Here is a 21,852-nt window from a genome sequence, read left to right on the forward strand (position 1 = left end):
ATTCAAGTTGGTCCCAGAAACTGTTGGCCATCATTTCGGGGGGCGTAGTGGACCCGCACGTCGGACGTGACTCTTCTACATGGCATGAGGCAATTACGCAGAAGTCGTGTGGGCGAGGCGTGAGCAGACATGCGCAGTATTAACCGGAAGCACCAATAGAAAGAGAGAGAAGAGGGGAAAAAGAAGTGGCTGGTTAGTTATGTGTATATTTTTGTCTTTTTCCCCGACACTGTATGAATTTCGGTGCGTGTCTGCACTGCGAAAATAATTCAACCCACTGACCTCTCCGCTCTCGGGGTGGTGGAGGGGGTCGGGTGTGACAAAAAACATTTGCCAGGAAGATACCTCGCGTATGGGGGCACGTAGCCTAAGCGTGATGAAGCAGGAGCAGCCCCACGGACCAGATAAACAAATATAAACAACTAGCGGATCAGTCGAGGAGGCGGTCGGACAGGGGCTAACGGTTTGCTAGCGGGAGAGAGACGGTACCGTTAAGGCATACAGCACGCTTGCTAGCGAGGTTATGCGTGTTCTGTTTGGGTTTTGGACGCCAGGAGAAAGCCAGGCAGGCTAAAGAGGCATTCGCCATCGCAGCCTGCTATAAATAAATTGAACGCGGGGACAATTTGGTGGAGAGGCTGAAAGACACCACCCGCCAGCACCCCCTCCCTTCTGGATGTTAACGTTAGCTGTCCTGCTGGCTACAACACCGAAGAAAGAGCACCGAGTAACGGGACACGCTTTTCGGCTTGGCACCCCAAATAGCTATCTAACGGTGGCTAACTAGATAGCTAACAAGCTTAGCGCAGTCAAAAGCGAGAAAACAGCGACGGCAGCTGGCTATCTGGTGCTAGCCAGCGAGCTGTACTAGCTACGAGATCTAGAGATTGCTAATGTTAGTCTAGCTATCGCAGAATGCTTTGTTTACGTTGTTGGATAGTTAGACTTATCTGAACTGCCTGGTTGTTAGCTAGCCTGTTAAGCGAATGTTAGAGCTTTTCACACATTCGGCTCTGACTTTTCACTACCAACCGCACTGAGTTTGTGATTTAGATAATACATTTAGCGCAAAACGTATTTTAGGAGGGCCGACTGTCGGAGAGACTGGTAGCTAACGTGAACAATATTATTTTTAGCTTCAAGTTTGTTGACGCTAGTGTCGAGAGCTTGCAACAAAATTAAAATTTCAATGAGATTTTTATTGCAATTGGAATTTTAACACCATCTACTTACAGTAAACATCGTTAATGGTCTGCAGTTTACAGGTTGTTGGCAACATGAATGAATATTTTACGCATTTAATGTGCGCACAACAGTGACTTCTTGTCCGATTTAGCGAGAACTCTATCTAGTGTGATAAACATAAGGAAGCATTAAGCGTGCAGTTAACTTTACTCAATTGACGTCCATGTATAAGACCTCTTTTTGAAGTGTAGTGATCTTTCGATCGCCACCGTCTTTGCCATCGGTAGGTTTTTGTTCACCTGCCCGGCCAAAACTTCGCTTTACTGACTTCTTGAAATGCCAGCGGTCAAACAGTCAGATTTAAGCTAATTTGTCAGTACGTCATCGCACTTAACGCGGAGTTGCTGGAGCCTCAGTCCCTGGCGACCTTACGCCTTAATTTGGATATCGTTCCCCGTCCCTGCTTCCTTCACGCCCATTTCCGTGCGTCGGTTAGGGGCTCAGCGGGATCGCCATGGCGCAGCAACAGATGCCGAGTTCGCAGAAAGCCCTCATGCTGGAGTTGAAGTCCCTGCAGGAGGAGCCGGTGGAGGGCTTCCGCATCACGCTGGTGGAGGAGTCCGACCTTTACAACTGGGAGGTGGCCATCTTTGGACCCCCCAACACCCTCTATGAGGGGGGCTACTTCAAGGTGAGCTGGGTTGGTTTACCTCTGGTGCAGAATTGATTGAGGTTACTAATTTATTAAAGAAGACTATGTTCCAACCCCCGCACTCTCTCCACCACCGGTGACATAGGGGCTGTAGGAAAGAAAAGGGGGTGTCATCGGTAGAACGGTAGGCTGGCAGGGCGCGAGAAAGCTCGCATACCTGTCACTGAAAGAGCTGGGGAAAGGGGGTGGTGGTTGGTCGTTGGAAACGGACACGGGCTCTCAGGAACGGGTCACGTGCTGATGGTCTACAGTCATGTTATGCTTCATTTGGCTGCCCTTTCTTCAAACACCAGGACTTTAAATTTTTATTTTCTGAAGGTGTTAAATTGGCGCATGTATTGTAACACGCACAGTACTCATTCACATTGGGGTAATTGAATGCATTGGAACGCATCTGCATCTGGACAAGAGTTGTGTGTAGCATAGATTCCTATCTGCAAAAAATAAAATAAAAAACCTTTCAAATTCAGTTCACCCTTCCAGTTTTGTGCTTCAGGTTCAGCCATGAAACTTCAGTCATTTTCAAGAAAGCTGCTCCTATTGCTGTGTACCTCATTGCGCAGCCCTGTTTTATCAAATCAAATCAATTTTATTTGTATTGTACTTCTTTTAGAGATCTGTCACAAAGGCACTTTACAGAGTAGCAGAAAAATGGCAAGAAACTGAGCAAAAGAGCTAAAACCAGGCCTGAACCCCCAAATAGCAAGCACATGAGGTAAAAAAGACAAGACCAGGTTAAAACCTAGTATATGGCTGGACCTAACAGACGTGATCCGGCCGACCAATAGTGTGACTTCATAACTCGGCTGACCAATCGTGTAACTTCATCACTAACTCAGTCAGTCACAGACATTCACGTTTGTACGGCTGGCCAGCCAAAAATCAGTGGGGAGAAAAACCCTAAAACAGTGGCAAGAAAAATACTCTGCAATGGGAAGAAATCTCAGGAGGAACCTGACTATAGAGGGGAAGCCCATCCTCCACTGGCCGGCCTGGTGTTTTAGAAGATCAGAATGTCCAACTTAAAGTGACCCAGCTCTGGTGAGGGGTTAAAGGGGTTTTAAAGTGACCCAGCTCTGGTGAGGGGTTAAAGGGGTTTTAAAGTGACCCAGCTCTGGTGAGGGGTTAAAGGGGTTTTAAAGTGACCCAGCTCTGGTGAGGGGTTAAAGGGGTTGTAAAGTGACCCAGCTCTGGTGAGCGGTTAAAGGGGTTTTAAAGTGACCCAGCTCTGGTGAGGGGTTAGAGGGGTTTTAAAGTGACCCAGCTCTGGTGAGGGGTTAGAGGGGTGGAGCTCTACCTGGAGATAAGTTGACAGGACGATCGCTGTGAATTTAGACCCCGCTGGAACGGGACAGGGAGAGACTGTGCCCCCCGCCATGCCTGCCTGTGCCCATCTCCGCGCCCACACAGGTTTTTAAAGAATCTAACAGAAGGCTCTGTTAGAGAGTCATTGACTCCTCTCTGTCACCTCATCCCCCTCTCACCCCTTCCTCTGTCTCTCCCTCTGTCTCTCCCTCTGTCTCTCTCTCTGTCTCTCCCTCTGTTTCTCCCTCGCTCTTTGGACCCGTTTAGTCTTGGCACGGTGACTCCAAACGCAGCAGACGCCTATTTATAGCCCCTGCTGGGATATAAACGGCATGTGCAAGGACGGCTCGCGGAGACCGAGAGAGAGAGGGAGCGGGAGAGATAGAGAGGGAGCGAGCGGGAGAGGAAGCGAGGGAAAGGAGAGAGGGAGGGTGAGATAGAAAGAGAGAGAGGCAGAGAGTGTGAGCGATAAGGAGAGAGAGAGAGAGAGCTTGCTAGCTGAAGGCAGGAGCGTTGAGCGCGACATTCCACTCTTCCTGTTTTCCCCTGGGTGACTAATCCAGTGAGGCCAGAATTAGTCGTATTCCCGCATTTTTCCGGTTTCCTTGGATTCTGAAAGGTGTCCAGTGGACCATAGTGTGTCATCGGCGAGTCGTCTCCAGACCTCGCCACTCTCGTCTAGTGTCAGTGAAAATGATTAGCTTACTCAGCGTTTATTATATTTGGTCATAATATTATCACTTGGTGTGTTCAGACTGTGATGTAATCTAAAGCTGCACTGCCCAAAGCTCTTTGCCAGGCCTTAATTGTGGTGAGCTTCACACCACGTGGAGTTGGACGGCTCTGATGTGTTTCTGTACCGCTAGCTCACGTTAGCGTGCCCCCCATACCTTCTGATGTGTTTCTGTAAAGCTGGCTAAACGTTAGCGTGCCCCCCATACTTTCTGATGTGTTTCTGTAAATCTGGTTAAAAGTTAGCATGCCCCCCATACCTTCTGATGTGTTTCTGTAAACCTGGCTAATGTTAGCGTGCCCCCCATACCTTCTGATGTGTTTCTGTAAAACTGGCTAAACGTTAGCATGCCCCCCATTCCTTCTGATGTGTTTCTGTAAAGCTGGCTAAACGTTAGCGTGCCCCCCATACCTTCTGATGTGTTTCTGTAAAGCTGGCTAACATTAGCGTGCCCCCCCTACCTTCTGATGTGTTTCTGTAAAGCTGGCTAAACGTTAGCGTGCCCGCCAAACCTTCTGATGTGTTTCTGTAAAGCTGGCTAAACGTTAGCGTGCCCCCCATACCTTCTGATGTGTTTCTGTAAAGCTGGCTAAACGTTAGCGTGCCCCCCATACCTTCTGATGTGTTTCTGTAACGCTGGCTAACGTTAGCGTGCCCCCCATACCTTCTGATGTGTTTCTGTAAAGCTGGCTAAACGTTAGCATGCCCGCCATACCTTCTGATGTGTTTCTGTAAAGCTGGCTAACGTTAGCGTGCCCCCCATACCTTCTGATGTGTTTCTGTAACGCTGGCTAATGTTAGCGTGTCCGCCATACCGTCTGTGAGGTGAGACTCGCGCGCTGCTCACGCTGAGGAACCTTCCGGATCAAACGACCTGCAGCCTCTGCTCCATGCGTCCCGAGCCTTCTGCGCTTTACGCACGGTTACAGTCTGCGTCTGTCTGAGAAGCACACACACAAACAGGAGACAGTGTTTATTTATTTTATTCAAGTGTGTGTGGGGGTGTGTGTAGAGTGTGTAGAGTGTGTGTGTGTTAGTGTGTATGTGAGAGAGAGAGAGAGAGAGTCTGTGTGTGTGTCTGTGTTTGTGTGTGAGGGAGTGGGGGTTGCAGGAGAGAGGATGTGAGGCTGTGATTGAATATTAATGCCGCTCCTGCATTATTAATGCAGCTGCCTGTGGCCCCCCCAGCACCCCCTGCTGCTCTCAGCTGGGGGGGGGGGCGGGGTAAATGGGCAGTTCCTCCCCTAGATTGGGGGGTAAAGGCCAGTGTACTCTAATCTGCCTGCGGTGATCTGTAAATCGCCAGAGGAAATGGCGACCTTTTGATGTAGTCACCCATCCACCCCCCCAAAAAGGGGGAAAAATGTACCGTACCTTTATTATGGCTTGGTTATAAACAGTAAGAAGATCATCCACCCTCCTGTCTCGATGAAGCCAGTAGAGACCTTGGTTTGCCACATTTAAGAAACTTAGCCCTAGGAAATCCCACCTTGGGCGAAATGTTAGCGTGAAATTGCTTGCAAGTTGCTGGTAAAGAAGGGGAAAGCCTTCCACACTGCTCCAGTAACATGCTGTAAAATGGCTTGTGGGTTTCTCTACCAGGAATCCGCTGAAGAAGGTCGAATGCCACCAGAAAGTTTGGCCTGTTTGTGATTTTTTTTTTTAGCAAGATGTCTGTGCAGTAAAAACTTTTTGTATTTTTCTAAACATCTGGGCGCCTTTTGTTTTTTGAGCGATGGTCTGTATTTAGCGCTGTGCGAGTCCCTTTCCTTCCATGTTGTCTTTTGCCTGAAAATCAAAAAAATTTCTTTTAAGCACGCGACCGTTCGTTTCCCGAGCGCGTTGTGAAAATGTTGACCAGAAGGACCCGTACAGTCGGAGTTTGCACAGTAGCATCCTATCCGCTGGCTTTGCGGTGTCAGCACGCGTTAAGGAAGATTGCCTGCGTCCTCTCTTCCTGTCCCACTCGTAATAACTGTGCATTTCAGGACACGTGCCCAGATAAGGGTGTAAAATTGGTGGAAATGTAGAGGCAGATTTAGATTTAGCAAGGCCTGTTAATTGACAATAAAAGCTGTATGTTTGCAATAGAGGTTTATGATCTATGTTGGGTGGAATTACTAAGTGGATCATAATTGCGATATTCAGTGCTGGGGCTGATTGTTAGGGTGTGGAACAGACTGTACGTCTGGCTAATACTAATACCGTTCGGCCAGTTCAGGAAGTTCGCTTCATTAATTGGGGGTAAAAAAAACCCAGAATGTTCTATGAGGATTTTTCCGTTTATTCATTGAATTTAGTTTCCTGAATTGACTGAGCTGAATTGGAATGGGTGAACATGTAGTTTTATTTATCTCTGTAAGATGATTAGAGCCACAGCAGAACTTTGGCGGTGTGGTTTATTTGTGTGTGTTGATGTTCAGGGAGGAATCGTGATCGGCGGACCCGTCGTGCTAACGGGGGAGCGTAGCGTGATGTGCTGAGCGCCGCACAGTGAGGGGGAGGAGTGTGTGTGTGTGTGTGTGTGTGTGTACTTCCTGTGGACAGAGGAGTGTGTGTGTGTGTGTGTGTGTGTGTGTGTGTACTTCCTGTGGACAGAGGAGTGTGCGTGCTTGCTTTGGACAGAGGAGTGTGTGTGTGTGTATGCTTCCTGTGGACAGAGGAGTGTGTGCTTCCTCTGGACAGAGGAGAGTGTGTGTGTGTGTGCTTGCTCTGGACAGAGGAGTGTGTGTGTGTGTGCTTGCTCTGGACAGAGGAGTGTGTGTGTGTGCTTGCTCTGGACAGAGGTGTGTGTGCTTCCTCTGCTGAGGTTTAGGGATGAGGGGCCTGTAGGTTTCCCAGGCCAACGTGCCTGTCCCCCCCCAACAGTTACACTGTCCATGACACGCGCCCTTTATCTTAGGATACGGGAAAGTATGCGTAAGAGGTTCCATAAAATAAGCATGTGCTGTAACTGATGAATTGCTTTATATGACCTGCATATGAATGTGTGTGTGCGGGTATACATGCCCGTGTGTCTGTCTGTGCGTGTGGGTCTGTATCCCCAGAGAGGATGATGTAATTCAGACGTTCACACAGAGCATTTACAATCCCCTCTGCATGCTCCCTGCCCCCCCCTCCAAAAAACGTCACCCACTTCCCTGTCTTACCTGTGAGACGACGGCCCCCACATGGACCTGCCACAGGCGTTTGGTTAGGGGGTGGGGTTTATCTAAGGGGGTGGAGCCTATCCATAAAGTCATCCAATGGATGAGGAGCCCTGGCACTGACCAGTCGGGGGAATATAGAAAGGAAGGAGCAGGCCAAGGCCAGTGTCTGTGTTGGGAAAAGGGCGGTAGGTGGAATGCGGCACTTGGGTGTAGAGGCGGTCTTGGGCCAGCTCCACCCCAGTGTCAGCTGCTCTCCACAGATCAGTTTAATGAAGCTGTGGATTGTGTAAACAGACGGTCATTCATTTTAGATGAACAGGGGAGATTGGGTCTCAGCGAAATGAAGCTCTGCTGGTTATCAGTTGAAGTCAGATCTGAGTCTCAACATCTCTTCCACCCTTCAGATAGGGAAGACACCAACTTTGACTCACATTACCTTTTTAATGAATTTGTTGGCTTCCAGATATCTTTGTACACCACTGTTATGGGAGATGTAATCTTGATAGGCCACTGTTATGGGAGGTGTTAGCGTGTTTTTAGTCAATTTTTAGCTTGAAAGTGTAGCTGTTGTGTACACTGTGGTTCCATGCTGTGGTTCTACACTACAGTTCTATGTGGTGATTCTATGCTGTGGTTCTACATTGTGGTTCCTTGCTGTGGTTCTTTACTGTGGTTCTATGCTGCGGTTGTACATGGTGGTTCTATCCTGTGGTCCTACACTGCGGTTCTACACTGCAGTTCTATGCGGTGTTTCTATCCTGTGGTCCTACACTGCGGTTCTATGCTGCAGTTCTATGCGGTGTTTCTATGCTGCGGTTCTATGCTGCAGTTCTATGTGGTGTTTCTATGCTGCAGTTCTATGCTGCAGTTCTATGCGGTGTTTCTATGCTGCAGTTCTATGCGGTGGTTCTACACTGAGGTTCTGGGCTGATGGAGACTCACAGCGGTTGGTGTGTTTAGTGGCAGTCAGACTAAGGGGTGGAGCTTTGCCTTATTGACTGCGTTTGTTCTTTTTGTTTATTTTATATGCACTGCTTTTCATCCTCAATCCATCCTGCTTTCTCTCTCTTTTTTCCCCTTTTCTTCATCTCTTGCTCTGTCTTTTCTTTGAGCTTTTTTCTGCCTCTCTCTGTCTGCCTCTCTCTCTCTCTCTCTCACAGTTACTCAGTTCATTAAACTGGAGGACTTCTGTCTGTAACAATCAGCCTCGCTGCAAATTGACTGAGAGCGTGTCTGGCACTGCTGTTACAGTGACTGTGGATGATGTTTGCAGGCCACCTACAGCTGCTGTATAGAGTGGCTGGGAGGGCTTGAAATGTTAATGAGGGAGTGTGTGTGAATCGCTCATGGTTGGAGTGTGAATGGATGTGTGTGTGTGTGTGGCTGGACTGTCTGACTGTGTGTGCATGACTGTGTTTGTGTTGAGGGAGAGTGCATGTGTGAGAGTGTATATACATGTGAAAGTGCACACCGTGGAATTGGTGTGCACGTGTAAGATTGCATGCGTTTGTACGAGCGTGCACGTGTGCGTGTGTGCAGCTGTGTGTGTGTCTGGGGCTGAATGTTGACTGAACTGAGTTTGATTGACTGTGTAGAAAGGACACACCTGTATGAGCTGATGACCAGCACAGAACAGGCTGTTGAATCTGAGACTGAGACAGCATTGAATGGTTGAGTGAGTGGGATATAATGACGAATAAGTGGACTGACCACGTACAGTCACACCCCTGTTGGTCATTATTTTTTAATGCACTGTCACGGTTGTGCGGGGTTGATCAGTTCGAACCCTGCATATATACTCCATGTGTTTAATCTGCACACACTGTGGTTGCATTCACATGGCATGACCAGAAGGGGGAATAATGCATGAGAAGTCCTCCAGTACGGGACAGTGCGTCGTCCCATGAGCACCACTTACCCCCCCCCCCCCCATACCACCCAGCATTCGCCCCTTTAGCTACTCCTGCCAACGCAGAACGGAAATGGGGGGAGACCCCCTGTGAGGAGGTGGAGGTGTCAGGTGTGAAAGCGGAGGAAGAGAAAACCAAAAGGAGGGATGTAGACTCCCTACTTCGGAGCTCAGCTCTGCAACCTCTGCTTGAGCACACAAAGCACGTCCTCCGTACCCATCCGGGGTCACAGCTGGTTTCATTTATCACAGTCAGACCTGTGTTGAGTGCATTAAGGGGACCAGGAAGGTCCCATTTCCTCATGGACGTTTCTTACCGTATTACACCGATTGTATTCGCGGTGCTTTTCTGTTGGATGGAGTCGTCACGCGGAGGCCGGGCTGAGCGTGTGTCTGAGGCCTGAGAGGTCGTGGGGGAATAAGCGAGCGGAGGGCGGCGTTCGAGGTTGAAGGAGAGCGAGCGCGTTTCGTCTGGCGGTCGTATCGGAGCGGGACCGCGTGCGGTCGAGCGACCCGTTCTCCTTCACGGTGTCCGATCGCGCCGTCCCAAACCCAGATTCTCACCTCCGCCCCCCGCAGAAAACCCTGCTAAATTTAGCACAGGGAAAGACTAGCTTTCCACCTGCTCTCTCTCTCTCTTTCACTGCCTTTCCCTTCCCCTCTCTCTCTCCCCCCCACCCCCCTCTTGCTCTCTCTCTCTCTCTCTCTCTCTCTCTCTCTCTCTTTCCCCCTCCTCCACCCGGCTGGTCTGCTTTAGCCACAGGCAGACAGCTCAGAGTTCACCGTGAGTCAGCATTACTGACACCTCCTCATTCACACACACACTCTGTCACATACACACAGGTAGATCCAGGCGCACACACACAGTCACACATACACACGCACACACAGGTAGAGCCACACACAGCCACACACAGACACACACACACACACACACTCACACATACACACACACATATTCTGGATGCACAGGTGCCAGGGACACCCACAGAATGTGTGAAACAGAGCACTGAGACATCATTAACATCCCCTTCTCTTACTTTCTCTCCCTCTCTCCCTCTCGCTGTCCATCTCTGCATCTCTCCCCTCTCCCCCTGAGTCTCTCTCCCTTTCACCCTCTATTTCCCTCTCTGTCTGTCCTTCTCTCTCTCCCCCTTTCCTGCCCCACTCTCCCTCAGTTCTGTGTGTCTGTAGTTCTCAGAACTGGCTGTTCCTGGGAGGCAGTTAGCACTCCTGGGAAATGGAGTCCATGCTCCCCCTGTATGAACAACAAAAGCAGGCAGAGCTCTCTCTCTGAGACTGGTTGATGAAAGGGGACTGATGTTTGAAAGGATTTTTTCGTTTTCTTTTTTACTTGTCTGTTCTGTCTGCTGCCAGACCAGGTGTGTTTTGAGCAAAGGGCTTTGAGTTTATAAAAGAAGAGAGAGAGAGAGAGAGAGATTGTGTGCTTCTCTTTCTCTCCCCTCTCGCCGGGTTACACCTTTACAGCGTGAAGCCGCTGCTGCCATCAGAATTACTGCCCTCCCCTCCTGTTTGTTTGTTTATTTTTATTTATTTTTGTCTGCAGGCTCACATCAAGTTCCCCATGGACTACCCGTACTCCCCGCCCACTTTCAGGTTCCTCACCAAGATGTGGCACCCCAACATCTACGAGGTAAGACCCGCCTCGCCAGCCACTTGCCAGCCACTTGCCCGCCACACACGTCACACGCCAGTCATACTCCCAGAGCTGGGCTTTTAGGGAAGCCGTCAGCTGGCAACGCGGGTTTCCTGCGCGGTTTCTGTGGCAGCGGTGTTGGGTTGCAGGTTCAAATCCCAGGCGGGGGGGGGGCATTGCCGACCTTACCTTCATCACGAATGTTTATCTTGAAGCACGTATCCACGAATGCTTATCCTGAGTGAAATATCCGTGTGAATATCTGTGCAGGAGTGGAGAAGAGCGTCTGATAAGAGCATCTGCTGTGTGTCTCTGGCACATCCGAGCTGGCTTGTTTACTGCGGGAACGCACACCGTGTGTTTATTTCTGTGCGTATAGCAGCGTTAATGAAAATCTCACACTCAGACAAGCGAGAACAAACTCAGCTCTACCTGGCAAATATGTTCTAGTGCATGGATGGGCCCCATGATCTGGTATCTGTTAAGGCTCTGCTGTAGTGTATGGATGCACCCGCTCCTGTCTCTGTGCGGCTGACTTGTGCACTGCTGTGTGATGGGAAGCAGCGGCTGACCTCACGCACTCCAGAGGGGAACGCGCGCACGACTGCGCTTTCCCAAATCAGCCTGAGGTTTCGGAGGGAAATAATGGGCGGGAGGTGTCACAGAAATATGTCACCTACAACCTTCGACCTTTTGAACTGTGACTTTGTGTGCACGGCAGAACGGCGACGTCTGCATCTCCATCCTGCACCCCCCGGTGGACGACCCCCAGAGCGGAGAGCTGCCCTCCGAGCGGTGGAACCCCACCCAGAACGTCAGGTACTCCTCCAGACCAGCAGGGGGCGACGGAGACTCCCGTTTTTTTATTCTGTAGTACGGCAGGGGGTCGGGAGCCCTGGTCCTGGAGAGCCGCAGGGTCTATGTGTGTGTTCCTGTATTCACCTTTAAATCTGAAGTGCGCTCAGTCCCATGATGCCAACCTGGGTGGGTTCGCTGTGCGGCTACAGACTTTAAAATGATCAGGCAGGTGTTGGCTCTCCAGGCCCAGGGTTACAAACCCATAGCAGAGGAGGCTTTGGAGAGCAGCAGTCCTGTAACGGGTCAGTTATGGGTTTCTTTTTTAACGATTAGAAAGGTGCTCATCATATGCTGGGATGATGTGTGTCTGTTTGGTGCGTGTGTACGTGCGTGTGCTTGTATGCATATGCGTGTGTGTGTGTGTATATGGTGTGTGTGTGTGCGTGTGCAGAACCATCCTGCTCAGTGTGATCTCCCTGCTGAACGAGCCCAACACCTTCTCCCCGGCCAACGTGGACGCCTCCGTCATGTTCCGCAAGTGGAGGGACAGCAAGGGCAAGGACAAGGAGTACGCCGAGATCATCAGGTGAGGTGGAGACGGGCTGGAGACCCCCTGTAATACACACCCCTCTCTCTCTGCCTTACACACACATACACACACACTCACACACACACACACACACATTCTCACACACACACACACACACACACTCACACACACACACACACTCTCACTCACACACACACACACTCACACACACACACTCACACACACACTCACACACACACACTCACACACGCACACACGCACACACTCACACACACACTCTCACACACACACACACACACACACTCACACACACACTCACACACACACACACACTCACACACACACACACACACACACTCACACACTCACACACACACACACACACACACACTCACACACACACACACACACACTCACACACACACTCACACACACACTCTCACACACACACACACACACTCACACACACACACACACACACTCACACACTCACACACACACACACACACACACACACACACACACACTCGCACACACACACACACACACACACACACACACTCACACACACACACTCACACACACACACGCACACACTCACACACACTCTCACTCATTATTAATCCAGTCCCCTTTAGAATGAAACTGTGTGGCTTCCACACAAAGCCCAAGACCCAATGTAGGACCTTTAAGGTGTGAGGTCATAAATGATTAATAAATGAGGTCATGATCATGATTAAAATGTTCTCAACTGAACATTCTAATGCTGATGTCACAGTCACCACTGGTGAATGAAAGCAACCCTGCATAGAACACTGACTTAGAATTTAGAAAAAACATTCCAAAAGACCTACTCTTCAAAGGGTTAACCGTCCCGCTCTTTTACGCCCCGCCCTGCCCTGCCCCGCCCCACCCCGCCCCGCCCCGCCCCGTCCCACACAGGAAGCAGGTGCTGTCCACCAAGGCGGAGGCGGAGCGGGACGGGGTGAAGGTCCCCACCACGCTGGCGGAGTACTGCATACAGACCAAAGTGCCTTCCCACGACAGCAGCTCCGACCTGCTGTACGACGACCTGTACGACGACGACATCGAGGAGGAGGAGGACGACGACGAAGACGCCGAGGCGGGGGGCGTGTGCGCCGACACCGCCGCCGACTGCTACGACGACGAGGAAGACTCGGGCAACGAGGAGTCCTGACCTTCCTCCGCCCTCCTCCCTCCTCCTCTTCCCCTCTCTCCCGTCCCTGAAATCTTCCTCTTCCTGTACCCTCTGCTCCTCCCGAAACAAATGCACACCCCTCGAACCCGTGTTCAGCCCGCTCGCCCTCTCTGTCCCGCTGTGACCTCACTTCCTGTTCCTCCCCAGAGCCCGCCCGTTCCAGCACGGTCTCAAATCCACCAGCTAACTGCCGGCCAATCCCGCTGCTGCCCCGGCACGGGGGGGGCGGAGCCTCAGCAGAAGTCCCGTCCCCTCCTTCCTACCCCTTCGTCTCCTCCCCTTCTCCCCCCCCCCCCACCCCCCGCTACACCTCAGGACTTACGCACTTGTGGGGGTTTGTGTTTAAAGTTTTGGCTCATGTCCAGCTGGGGTTTCGGTGGTTTGGCGGGAGTTTTGGCGGACAGCGGGCTGAAGCAGAAAGGCCGGGAGGCTGAATCTCGCTGCGCTTCAGCTTCAGTCAGGCCTTCGCAGCTTCGTTCTGCTTTCAGTGAAACATTTTCAGCCTCTGAAAGGCCCGCCTCCTCCAGCTCACCTGTGCGGAGTTTAAGTCATGATTAAGTGTGCAAGCTCAGCATGTTGACGGGTAGCTAGTCACCTGGTCTAAGAGAGAGGGTTCTAAATAGCAGTGTTTAAGATGACTTGTGTATCAGATTTTTGTTATTTTAGTTTTTGTTAGTCATTTTGATCATATAATGATGATAATGTCATCCCTCGCTTCACCTTATTGGAACCTTCCTCCATAACGTGATGCCCACTCCTGCCCGATGCCCCACCCCCACCGATGGGGCGCAGGTGGGGTGCAGATCTCTCTTCCCGCCTCCGTGTTCCCGAAAACCAAACCGAAGGTCCCAGGTACCATTTCCTCCTTTGCAGCAGTGCATTGTGGGTTAGGACAGGAAGAGGAGCAGCCGGCAACCACCCCCCCACACCCCCACCCCCACCCCCACCCTGGACTCGGCCGAGGCAGAGCCGTTATCTCAGAAGGTTCTAGAATGTGAAACTTTTCAGCGGGGGGTGTAAACCCCCCCCCCCCCGCAGACTCTCCTGATCTTCAGAGCTGTGGGAGAACACAGAACACAGCGACACGCCTGCTCCCCCCCGTAAATTGACATGCGTGCCCTGCGACCTTCCTCCTGGGGGAGCCACCGCATGTGAAATTTCATTTACTTCCTACCCCCCCCCCCCCAGGGATCCCCCGCGCTGGTGAGAGGAGTTACGGACAGGAGGACCATTCACACACACCCCCCTAACCCCCCCCCCCCCCCACCACCACCGTCACGTTCAGCTTCTGTGCGTCCGCGTCCAGGACCTGTGTGAAAAATATGCGGGCTTAAAACGAATCTGGGGAAAAAATAGAAAACTGATTCAAAGAAACAGGTGAGGCGTGGTGCTGGGTGAACTGTACTGCCCAAGCGTATGGGCTGAGAGAAACACAAAGCATCGTGGGAAGTGTAGGCCTAAGACTGCTAGTACAGTCCTGAGGTAAGCTGAGCGGCAGGACAGGGGTGGGATTTCAGTCCTTTGTGTGAAATTTTTTTGTGGGGTGGGTGCTCAGTTTAGAGTGTGATTGGGCGTCCTGCTTGTCCGTCTGCCTGACACTGCCCCCGTCCCCCCTTGGGCACCGCAACCTGAGCCTTCCTCGCCCCTCTTCCTCAGAACGACTCCCTGCCGGCTGGCTGTCCACAGGAGGAACAGCCATTGGAGATTCACAAAGACTTTGAGAAAAGTGCAGCAAGCCATGACTGGACAACAAGAAGCTGTGGCCTTTTTTCTTTTTTCTTTGTTCGGGAAGTCTGCGCTATTGTTCAGTGTGATGTGTTTGGGGTCACAAATACAGCTTTTTCATTGTGTTTTTGATGGAACACACAAAAAGACAGACAGGAAAAAGCAAGTCGAAAATAACATGCCCCCCCCCCCCCCTTCAGTTCTCGCCCCCTCTGCTGCCAGAGTGACAGGTAGAGACGGGGGAAGAAACGCAGGTGGTGTCGTCTTTCGTTGTTTCTGTTCATTTGATTTTCTCTTCCTGTAGTGTTGTGAGCGTGAGAGATTACAATTTCAAAAAACTCATTCACTTAAAAAAAAAAAAAAAAATGATGACAATGATAAAAAAAGAATGCAAATGTTATTAGAAATCTTTTAAGTTTTTATTTTCTGAAAGGAAAGCGAGAGAGAGAGAGAGAAGCCGGACGGAGGCCCAAAGGAGTAATGATGAAAATGGTGGCTTTTCGAGTGAAACTGAAACAGGCTTATGTGAGACTCTGTGGAGCTGTTAAAAATGCTTTTAATAAAGTGCAGAAGAGCAACCTCAGATTGCCAAATGAATCATTTTTTTTTTTTTTTTGTCGAATAACTTCCACAGTGTGAACCAGGTCGCAGGTGAAAAGCTACTCCACGTGTGAGATGGGACGGTGTGGAGACATTGACAGTCAGAGGTGGCTCTAAACCAGTGGTCTCTAACCCTGGTCCTGGAGAGCTACAGGCTCTGCTGGTTTTCATAGTGACTCTGCACTTCATGAATCAATTAGAGCAGTTGATTACACAGTTAACTCAACTCACCTGGTATCTTGGGTCTGAACTGGGTGCTGATTTTTAAGGTGAAAACGGAGACCAGCAGACCCTGTAGCTCTCCAGGACCAGGGTTGGAGACCACTGATCTAAACGCAGTCTGCGGCTGCTCTTCTGCGCTGCTTAGAGTCGTGAGTCTGGTGAGAAGCACATGGCCTCCACAGTTCACGCATTTCAAAAAGAAGAAATCTCCAAAAAAAAAAAAACATTTTAATGGAATGTTAAAAACATTGAGGAAACGAGCCAGCCCTCAACTCCCAAACACAGAATCTGTAGAGGTAATGTGGAATCGCTGGGGTGTGTCCCCCCCCCCCATACCGAAACAGCTATTACAAGAGTTGGCTTCGATCCGTGTCAGCGGCATCACACTTATAGTGTGGCATTCGCAGAGGTCGGCTTCAGTAATGCCTGATTCCCCATCCCGAGAGTTCCGTCTGGGATAATGCATGATTTGTAGTTGAGCATTAGAGGGGAATTTTATGTAGAGATGATGGGAAGTGGGGGGGATTGTCTTGTGGGTCTGGGAACACTCCGTATGCCTTGACCTGGGCACCCACACCATATAAAAAGGTGACCAGTCTCCCCAGCTAAAATGATATGCATGGATTTTGATTGTAACTGGCTGTAATGCCTGGTGTGCAAAGAGATGATTTCTCTGCACAATTTGACAAAAAGAGCAGGTCATGTGGTGTTGGGAGGGGGGGGGGTGTGGGGGTGGTGGGGGGGGGGGGGGGGGGGGGGGGGGGGGGGGGGGGGGGTTTGAGTGAAAGGGATGCAGTATTTCGTCCATGCCATGTTCATCAAAACTTATCTCCTGTTTGTTTTATTTTTAACCAGTGACCAGTATTGTAAAGTAATTCAGGATGTGTAAGAAAATTCATAATTTTACTGCAGGCTAGTCTGAAGAAAATATTCTCAACAAAATCTGGAGTTTTTGGGTCATTTTTTGCAAGAAAAAAAAGAGCAAAATACTTACTGAATGGCTCTGAACATATTGCACTAAGCCCTGAGGTCAGAGTAGCACAGAGACTCATAAGTTAACCTCATGTAGAAATATTGTTTTCAGAGTATTTTCTTTTTTTTCTGACTACACTGAAATTTTACAGGCCCAATCACATGATCCTGTGGAATTGAAAGAACTACCGAGCCGGACGACAAGTTAGAGCTCCGTAAATTTGAGTTGCTTGCCCCCTAGTGGGTGGAATTGTTTGGTTGATAACGAGCTATTGGACAAGAACCAATCTGTGGCTTAGTTTAATTTGAATACAGGATATCCTCATCCTGACCTCAGTACGTATTTTCATTTTAAAGCACCTGTTTATATATGCACATTTTCTTAAATAAAATGTTGGTGTTCGTTAATCAACTGGGTCTCAGTAATAATCTGGATATTTAAGGGGTCCTTTGTTCCTCAATGGGTTCCAATTACTCCAATTATCTCTTATTTTCTAGAGATAAAAAATACATTTTTTAAATGTGTAAACAAACAAACAAAAACAAAAAAATCTAGCAGTATATATGAAATTCTGTTTAATGATAAAAAGCAAGTCAAATCGTTGTGCATCATTTTGCATCCACCACAAATGTTTCCTAAGACTGCCCCGTCGTTCCCAACTGGGAATTTCTCCGCAACTTAGATCATTTCTGCCGTTCGGACGTGCCGATTTGTTCGGTTTAATTAAGTCTCGCTTAATTTCCGTCTCTCCGCATCGATTTTCTGACGAATAACGAAGCGAAATAAAGGATGCTGTGCTATTGTTATGGTTTGTGTCGACGTCATCTCTCTGAGGTGAATATAAACCTCGAACATACACTGGAATTACTTATGCAATAACACGTTTAACGTCTAGCAAGTAATATTTGGAGCAAAGTAAAAATACGTTTTTAAAGTCATAAGGCACTCCAATTACACATAGGAGAAACCCACTTCAGAACATCGTCATGCAGCACATTAATATTATCCTCTGAAGGTGTAGATTATATCTTTAGATATCTGAAAAAGGACAATCCAGAACTTTAGCTGTCACAGCAATTAGACTTTAATTACACCGTTGTTGATGTGTGCATTTACAAACATGGCAGAGAATAAAAGGTATCGGGGGGCGGCTGTTGATGCCAACATGACAAGTAAGGGTGATACAGGTTATTACAGGGTATTACAGGGTATTTTTAAGTGTCCATGTCTGCACTAACAAGTGTTGGATCTCTGTGTACGTCTCAGTGAATCAGCTAGTACAGTTGCTATGGCTGCTGCGGCCAGTTTGAGTTTGGGGAAGGAAGCAGTTACTGGTATCTAAAATACTCGGAACATTGTGGCCATTTTTATATTCATGAGCTGGATTTTAATTAAGTGGGCTGAACATATTCCAGCTGTGCTCAGTGTGATTCAGTTATCTGCACTCACACCTGGTGGGATTCATTAACCCAGCTGGTCCCAAACTGTGAGCCCACAACCCTCTTAGTGTGCAAGCACACTTCCTGTGGTCCGCCCTTTATTCAAATAAAGCCCATTGTGTTCAGATATTTGAAAAATAAAAATTCAATTTCAAAACAGCTGCATGTACACAGTGGCAAGTGCAGTCATGGTTGCAGGGTTCAATCTTACTGGTGTAACTGACAAGGGGAAAGCAGTACTGCATCACACACAGGAGGTTACTTTTGTCATATTTATCTCAAGGCCCAGTTATGGAATCCCTTCTTTAATGTGTTAAATGTGTTTTTCTCTTCACTGAACTGTTAGTCCAGTTTGTTTGTGGGTGGAGGGGGTACGCAGGTTCACTGTTTCTGCCCTGCCAGCAGGAAGCGGTGTGCGTCCTGTAGCGCCCCCTGCAGGTCTCTGTAGCCGGCCAGCGAGCAGGCCTCGTCCAGCCCCGCCCAGCGGTAGTCCTGGTGCTCGTCCGACAGGGTCACGGCGGTTTCCGGGTCCGCGAGCTCGGCCAGCCAGTAGACCACCTCCTTGGGCCGGCCCCGCACCTTGTAACGCATCTCGCTCACGAAGCCCTCCGCCACGCGCAGCTGCCCCACCCCCAGCCCCGCCTCCTCCTGCGTCTCGCGCAGCGCCGTTGCCATGTCGTCCTCGCCGGGGTCCACGTGGCCTAAAACGGTGGGATCGGGGGGAGGGGCGCATCAGACACACATCAAACATACTTTAACCCTTCAGCTTCCTGGCAAAGTCTGCTCTGAAACACTCCCCCGTGTCCCCTGTGATGTTTCAGCACAACGCAGGCCGCAGCGCCTGGTGGCTTTCAGTGCATTTCAGCACTAGTGCTAAATGCAAGTCACTGATTGGCTAGAGAGCCACATACCTTGTTTCTAAGGCCTAAATGACATCTGAGTACAACGTGGCCCAGCAGGACCATTTAGGCCTTGGGTTTTGGCCACCCCTGCGACATCGGGGGCGTACCTTTGGGTGGGGACCAATGGTGCTCGCCGTAAGAGGTCTGCAGGAGAAGGTACTGGATGCTGTCTGCAGCAGCGGTCTGGGTCAGCCGCCGGAACACGATGAGCCCACAGGCTCGAACAGCCATCGCCTTTCAAAGCAGTTAGCTAGCTATGGGAGCTGAAACTGATGAAAGTCACACACACACAGTGAGAGATGGACAGGTCAGAAAGGCAAATCAAAGCATGTGTAGAGAGTCAGTGGCTGTGTTTGTCCGGAACAAAGTCCTTCCTTCCATACGCACCATCTTCACCTGATCACAGCATTGCCAAGTGAAATCTGTATGGCAGCATTATCTATTCTGGAACGTCTATAAGTAACTAAGATATCCTCCATTACACTTAAAAAACAGTATGGACCCATCAAGAGCACACACTAAAACTGAAATATAAGTAAAAATAATTTTTAAAATCACAGGAAGTGAGCTACCCCTTTAACCTATATTAGTCAGTCTTTCTCTGATAAAACTTGACTGGGCCTGTGGGAAATTAATGACTCGTTCAGGTGGGACCACAGTGGGCGGATTGCTTAACAACCGGCTTCAGAACGTCCGGCACAACCACTTGGTGCTGGTCGATGACACCAGAGGTCAAATACGACACTAATTATCGCCATTGTTTTTCTCTGTAGAGCAGGCAGTAGATAAGTCCACGTCATTAACTGAAGACATATGATGATCACATTCATCATAGGGTTCGTGCAGCCTCGCTGCCATTGACTAGGCTAATTATTGCAATATTTTGAAAACCATTCTGTCCTCTATTATGGTATAGAGAATGTAGCTAACCGGTTATATACCGCATTATAAGTCAAGTCCCCAGGATTTGCTGTTGGGTATCCAGTGAACACAAAATGATCGATTAGCCTGTTTACAGATTCGTCGATACTACTGCATCATTTGCTGTCAGACTCAATTTTTTGTTTAAAGCTAAGTTACGTGTTTGTTGATCAGCACAAATAAGTAATATATTATAGACAGCTTACTTTGTTTAAAGTAACCTCAGCTCAATCAAATATGTTTTTCAAATATGACATTCGGGTAACTTGGTATCAATGATCCAAGCATTTATCTTCCTAGTAATCAAGACAATTAAAATTACTATGATACAACGTTCGCTACGTTAGCCACCGGACACACGTTAGCTAACTAGCTGCCGAGGTTATAAGCATGCAGCATAACGCATAAAAAGGTCCTGAAAGCACGCCTAAGAACTCAAATTCCAATTTCAAAATATTTTGGATTAACAATTTTAGCTAAAAAAAATCTACTCACACAGTTCTTGGTAAAACATCGGTGCCGATTAAATGACTATCGTTTCCGGTAGCAGACACCGCGTACTATGATTGGCTGAATGATCAGCCTATAGGGACTGGTAGAAAGGGTTTCTTCTTTTTTGGTTAGCATTATGGATGTTATAAAACAACATAATAGTATATACCGCTCCCTGCTGTAACGGAGTGTGAAATGGTTACGTGAGCAACTCCTCACCATGTAGTGTGTTGTAAAAGTCATTTCTACAGTCATTACCCTGCCCCCTTCAGCAATCAAGCTTTCCTACAGGTCCTCAGTTTTCCTCACACAAATGTGTACAAGCGAACAGTGCATGTTTAAACAGTTTCTGGCACTGTACAGTAAAAATGGAGAAAGCAAAAGCTGTGCAACCTGCGTATATTATGTGTGAACAATTTAAAAGTGGTTTGTAGTCCCTAGGTCCTTTTGTCTAGGAGCTATTGACCTTGAAAGAATTTGTCATCTGTAATTTGTCCAAAACGCTATTGAAATACCTCATTTGAAATATTCATACAAAATTGCATGAGTTAAAAATGGAGAAAGCAAAGGCCGTGCAACCTGCATCCATTGTGTGTGAACAATTTAAAAGTGCTTTAACCTCACTCCTTCTCATAATACACCTTAAAAGTCATCCTCTCCACACTCGGCAGCCATTTATATAATATATCTGGCACCCCATTGACCTTCATCCTCATATGCTCTGATGCCAAACAAAACAGAACAATTGTGTGAATCTACATTGTGCCGCATGTGGTGGACAAACCTTCAGAGACAGGCGCAGAATCAGAACATATTGCCACTCAGGTCAGACCTCCTGGACCCACTGCAGTGCTAAAGTGATGCCTGCTGTTTCTGCTGTGTGTAGACTGATAAGGTCATTGGACCGCCTCCTAAATACTCTTGTCTCAGAAGCAGGCGCTTGCGTTTGTTGGATTTGTTGCCTATAAGGGACATAGTTAAGAAAAACACCAGAAATTACTTCATTTGGCTCATCAGTCAGTAAGGGTTTCTTGTACTTCGCTGGCTCAACATTTAGCCAACCAAAATAAAGATAGAATGTATAACAAATCCATGAATGCATGAAACATTTAGTATGGTCATAAAAAAATATTTATAGCTGTCCCTTGGCAGGGCATGCCTCATACAGTGGAGCACCAGTCTGCCACTTTTCAGGGGTTACCAAAAAAAGAACTACAATGAGCACAACCTCTTAATCCAGTCCTTACAGACATTAACGACAGAAGTCTCCGACCTTACATAAACACACACAATTATTATAATTACAGCTGCTCACAGGCACACAATAAAACCCCAAACTTGGGCTATTGTGTTTATTCTAT

At 48.7% G+C, this 21,852-nt stretch overlaps 2 protein-coding genes across 3 annotated transcripts; one reads left to right on the top strand and one right to left on the bottom strand.

Annotated features, from left to right (window-relative positions):
- The first annotated feature begins 97 nt into the window (after nucleotides 1–97).
- Nucleotides 98–13,399, top strand: ube2r2 (ubiquitin-conjugating enzyme E2R 2). The gene is made up of 6 exons (XM_035391427.1): nucleotides 98–192; nucleotides 1,682–1,876; nucleotides 10,561–10,647; nucleotides 11,372–11,469; nucleotides 11,900–12,034; nucleotides 12,941–13,399. Exons 2-6 carry the CDS (start codon nucleotides 1,700–1,702, stop codon nucleotides 13,194–13,196), a joined length of 753 nt encoding a protein of 250 aa, XP_035247318.1. The 5' UTR covers nucleotides 98–192; nucleotides 1,682–1,699; the 3' UTR covers nucleotides 13,197–13,399.
- A 4,204-nt stretch (nucleotides 13,400–17,603) lies between these two features.
- nudt2 (nudix (nucleoside diphosphate linked moiety X)-type motif 2) lies at nucleotides 17,604–20,582 on the bottom strand. Of its 2 annotated transcripts, XM_035389650.1 has the most exons (4): nucleotides 20,495–20,582; nucleotides 19,186–19,347; nucleotides 18,520–18,877; nucleotides 17,604–17,628 (listed from the first exon to the last, which is right to left on the bottom strand). In XM_035389650.1, exons 2-3 carry the CDS (start codon nucleotides 19,307–19,309, stop codon nucleotides 18,558–18,560), a joined length of 444 nt encoding a protein of 147 aa, XP_035245541.1. In that variant the 5' UTR covers nucleotides 19,310–19,347; nucleotides 20,495–20,582; the 3' UTR covers nucleotides 17,604–17,628; nucleotides 18,520–18,557. The 2 variants fall into 2 exon arrangements, with proteins under 2 accessions (XP_035245541.1, XP_035245540.1); XM_035389649.1 differs by lacking the exon at nucleotides 17,604–17,628 and having other exon boundaries at nucleotides 17,798–18,877.
- Nucleotides 20,583–21,852: the final 1,270 nt, after the last annotated feature.

Source organism: Anguilla anguilla, chromosome 14, assembly GCF_013347855.1.
Source record: "Anguilla anguilla isolate fAngAng1 chromosome 14, fAngAng1.pri, whole genome shotgun sequence".
Taxonomy (NCBI): domain Eukaryota; kingdom Metazoa; phylum Chordata; class Actinopteri; order Anguilliformes; family Anguillidae; genus Anguilla; species Anguilla anguilla.

Bases quoted from the DNA above. Each gene is read 5' to 3' on its own strand.
- nudt2 (XM_035389650.1), bottom strand. From the start codon at position 19,309: ATGGCTGTTCGAGCCTGTGGGCTCATCGTGTTCCGGCGGCTGACCCAG. The intron at 18,878-19,185 runs GTACGCCCCCGA...CCACCGTTTTAG, and splicing joins CCATTGGTCCCCACCCAAAG to GCCACGTGGACCCCGGCGAG.
- ube2r2 (XM_035391427.1), top strand. From the start codon at position 1,700: ATGGCGCAGCAACAGATGCCGAGTTCGCAGAAAGCCCTCATGCTGGAG. The intron at 1,877-10,560 runs GTGAGCTGGGTT...TTTTGTCTGCAG, and splicing joins ATGAGGGGGGCTACTTCAAG to GCTCACATCAAGTTCCCCAT. The intron at 11,470-11,899 runs GTACTCCTCCAG...GTGCGTGTGCAG, and splicing joins AACCCCACCCAGAACGTCAG to AACCATCCTGCTCAGTGTGA.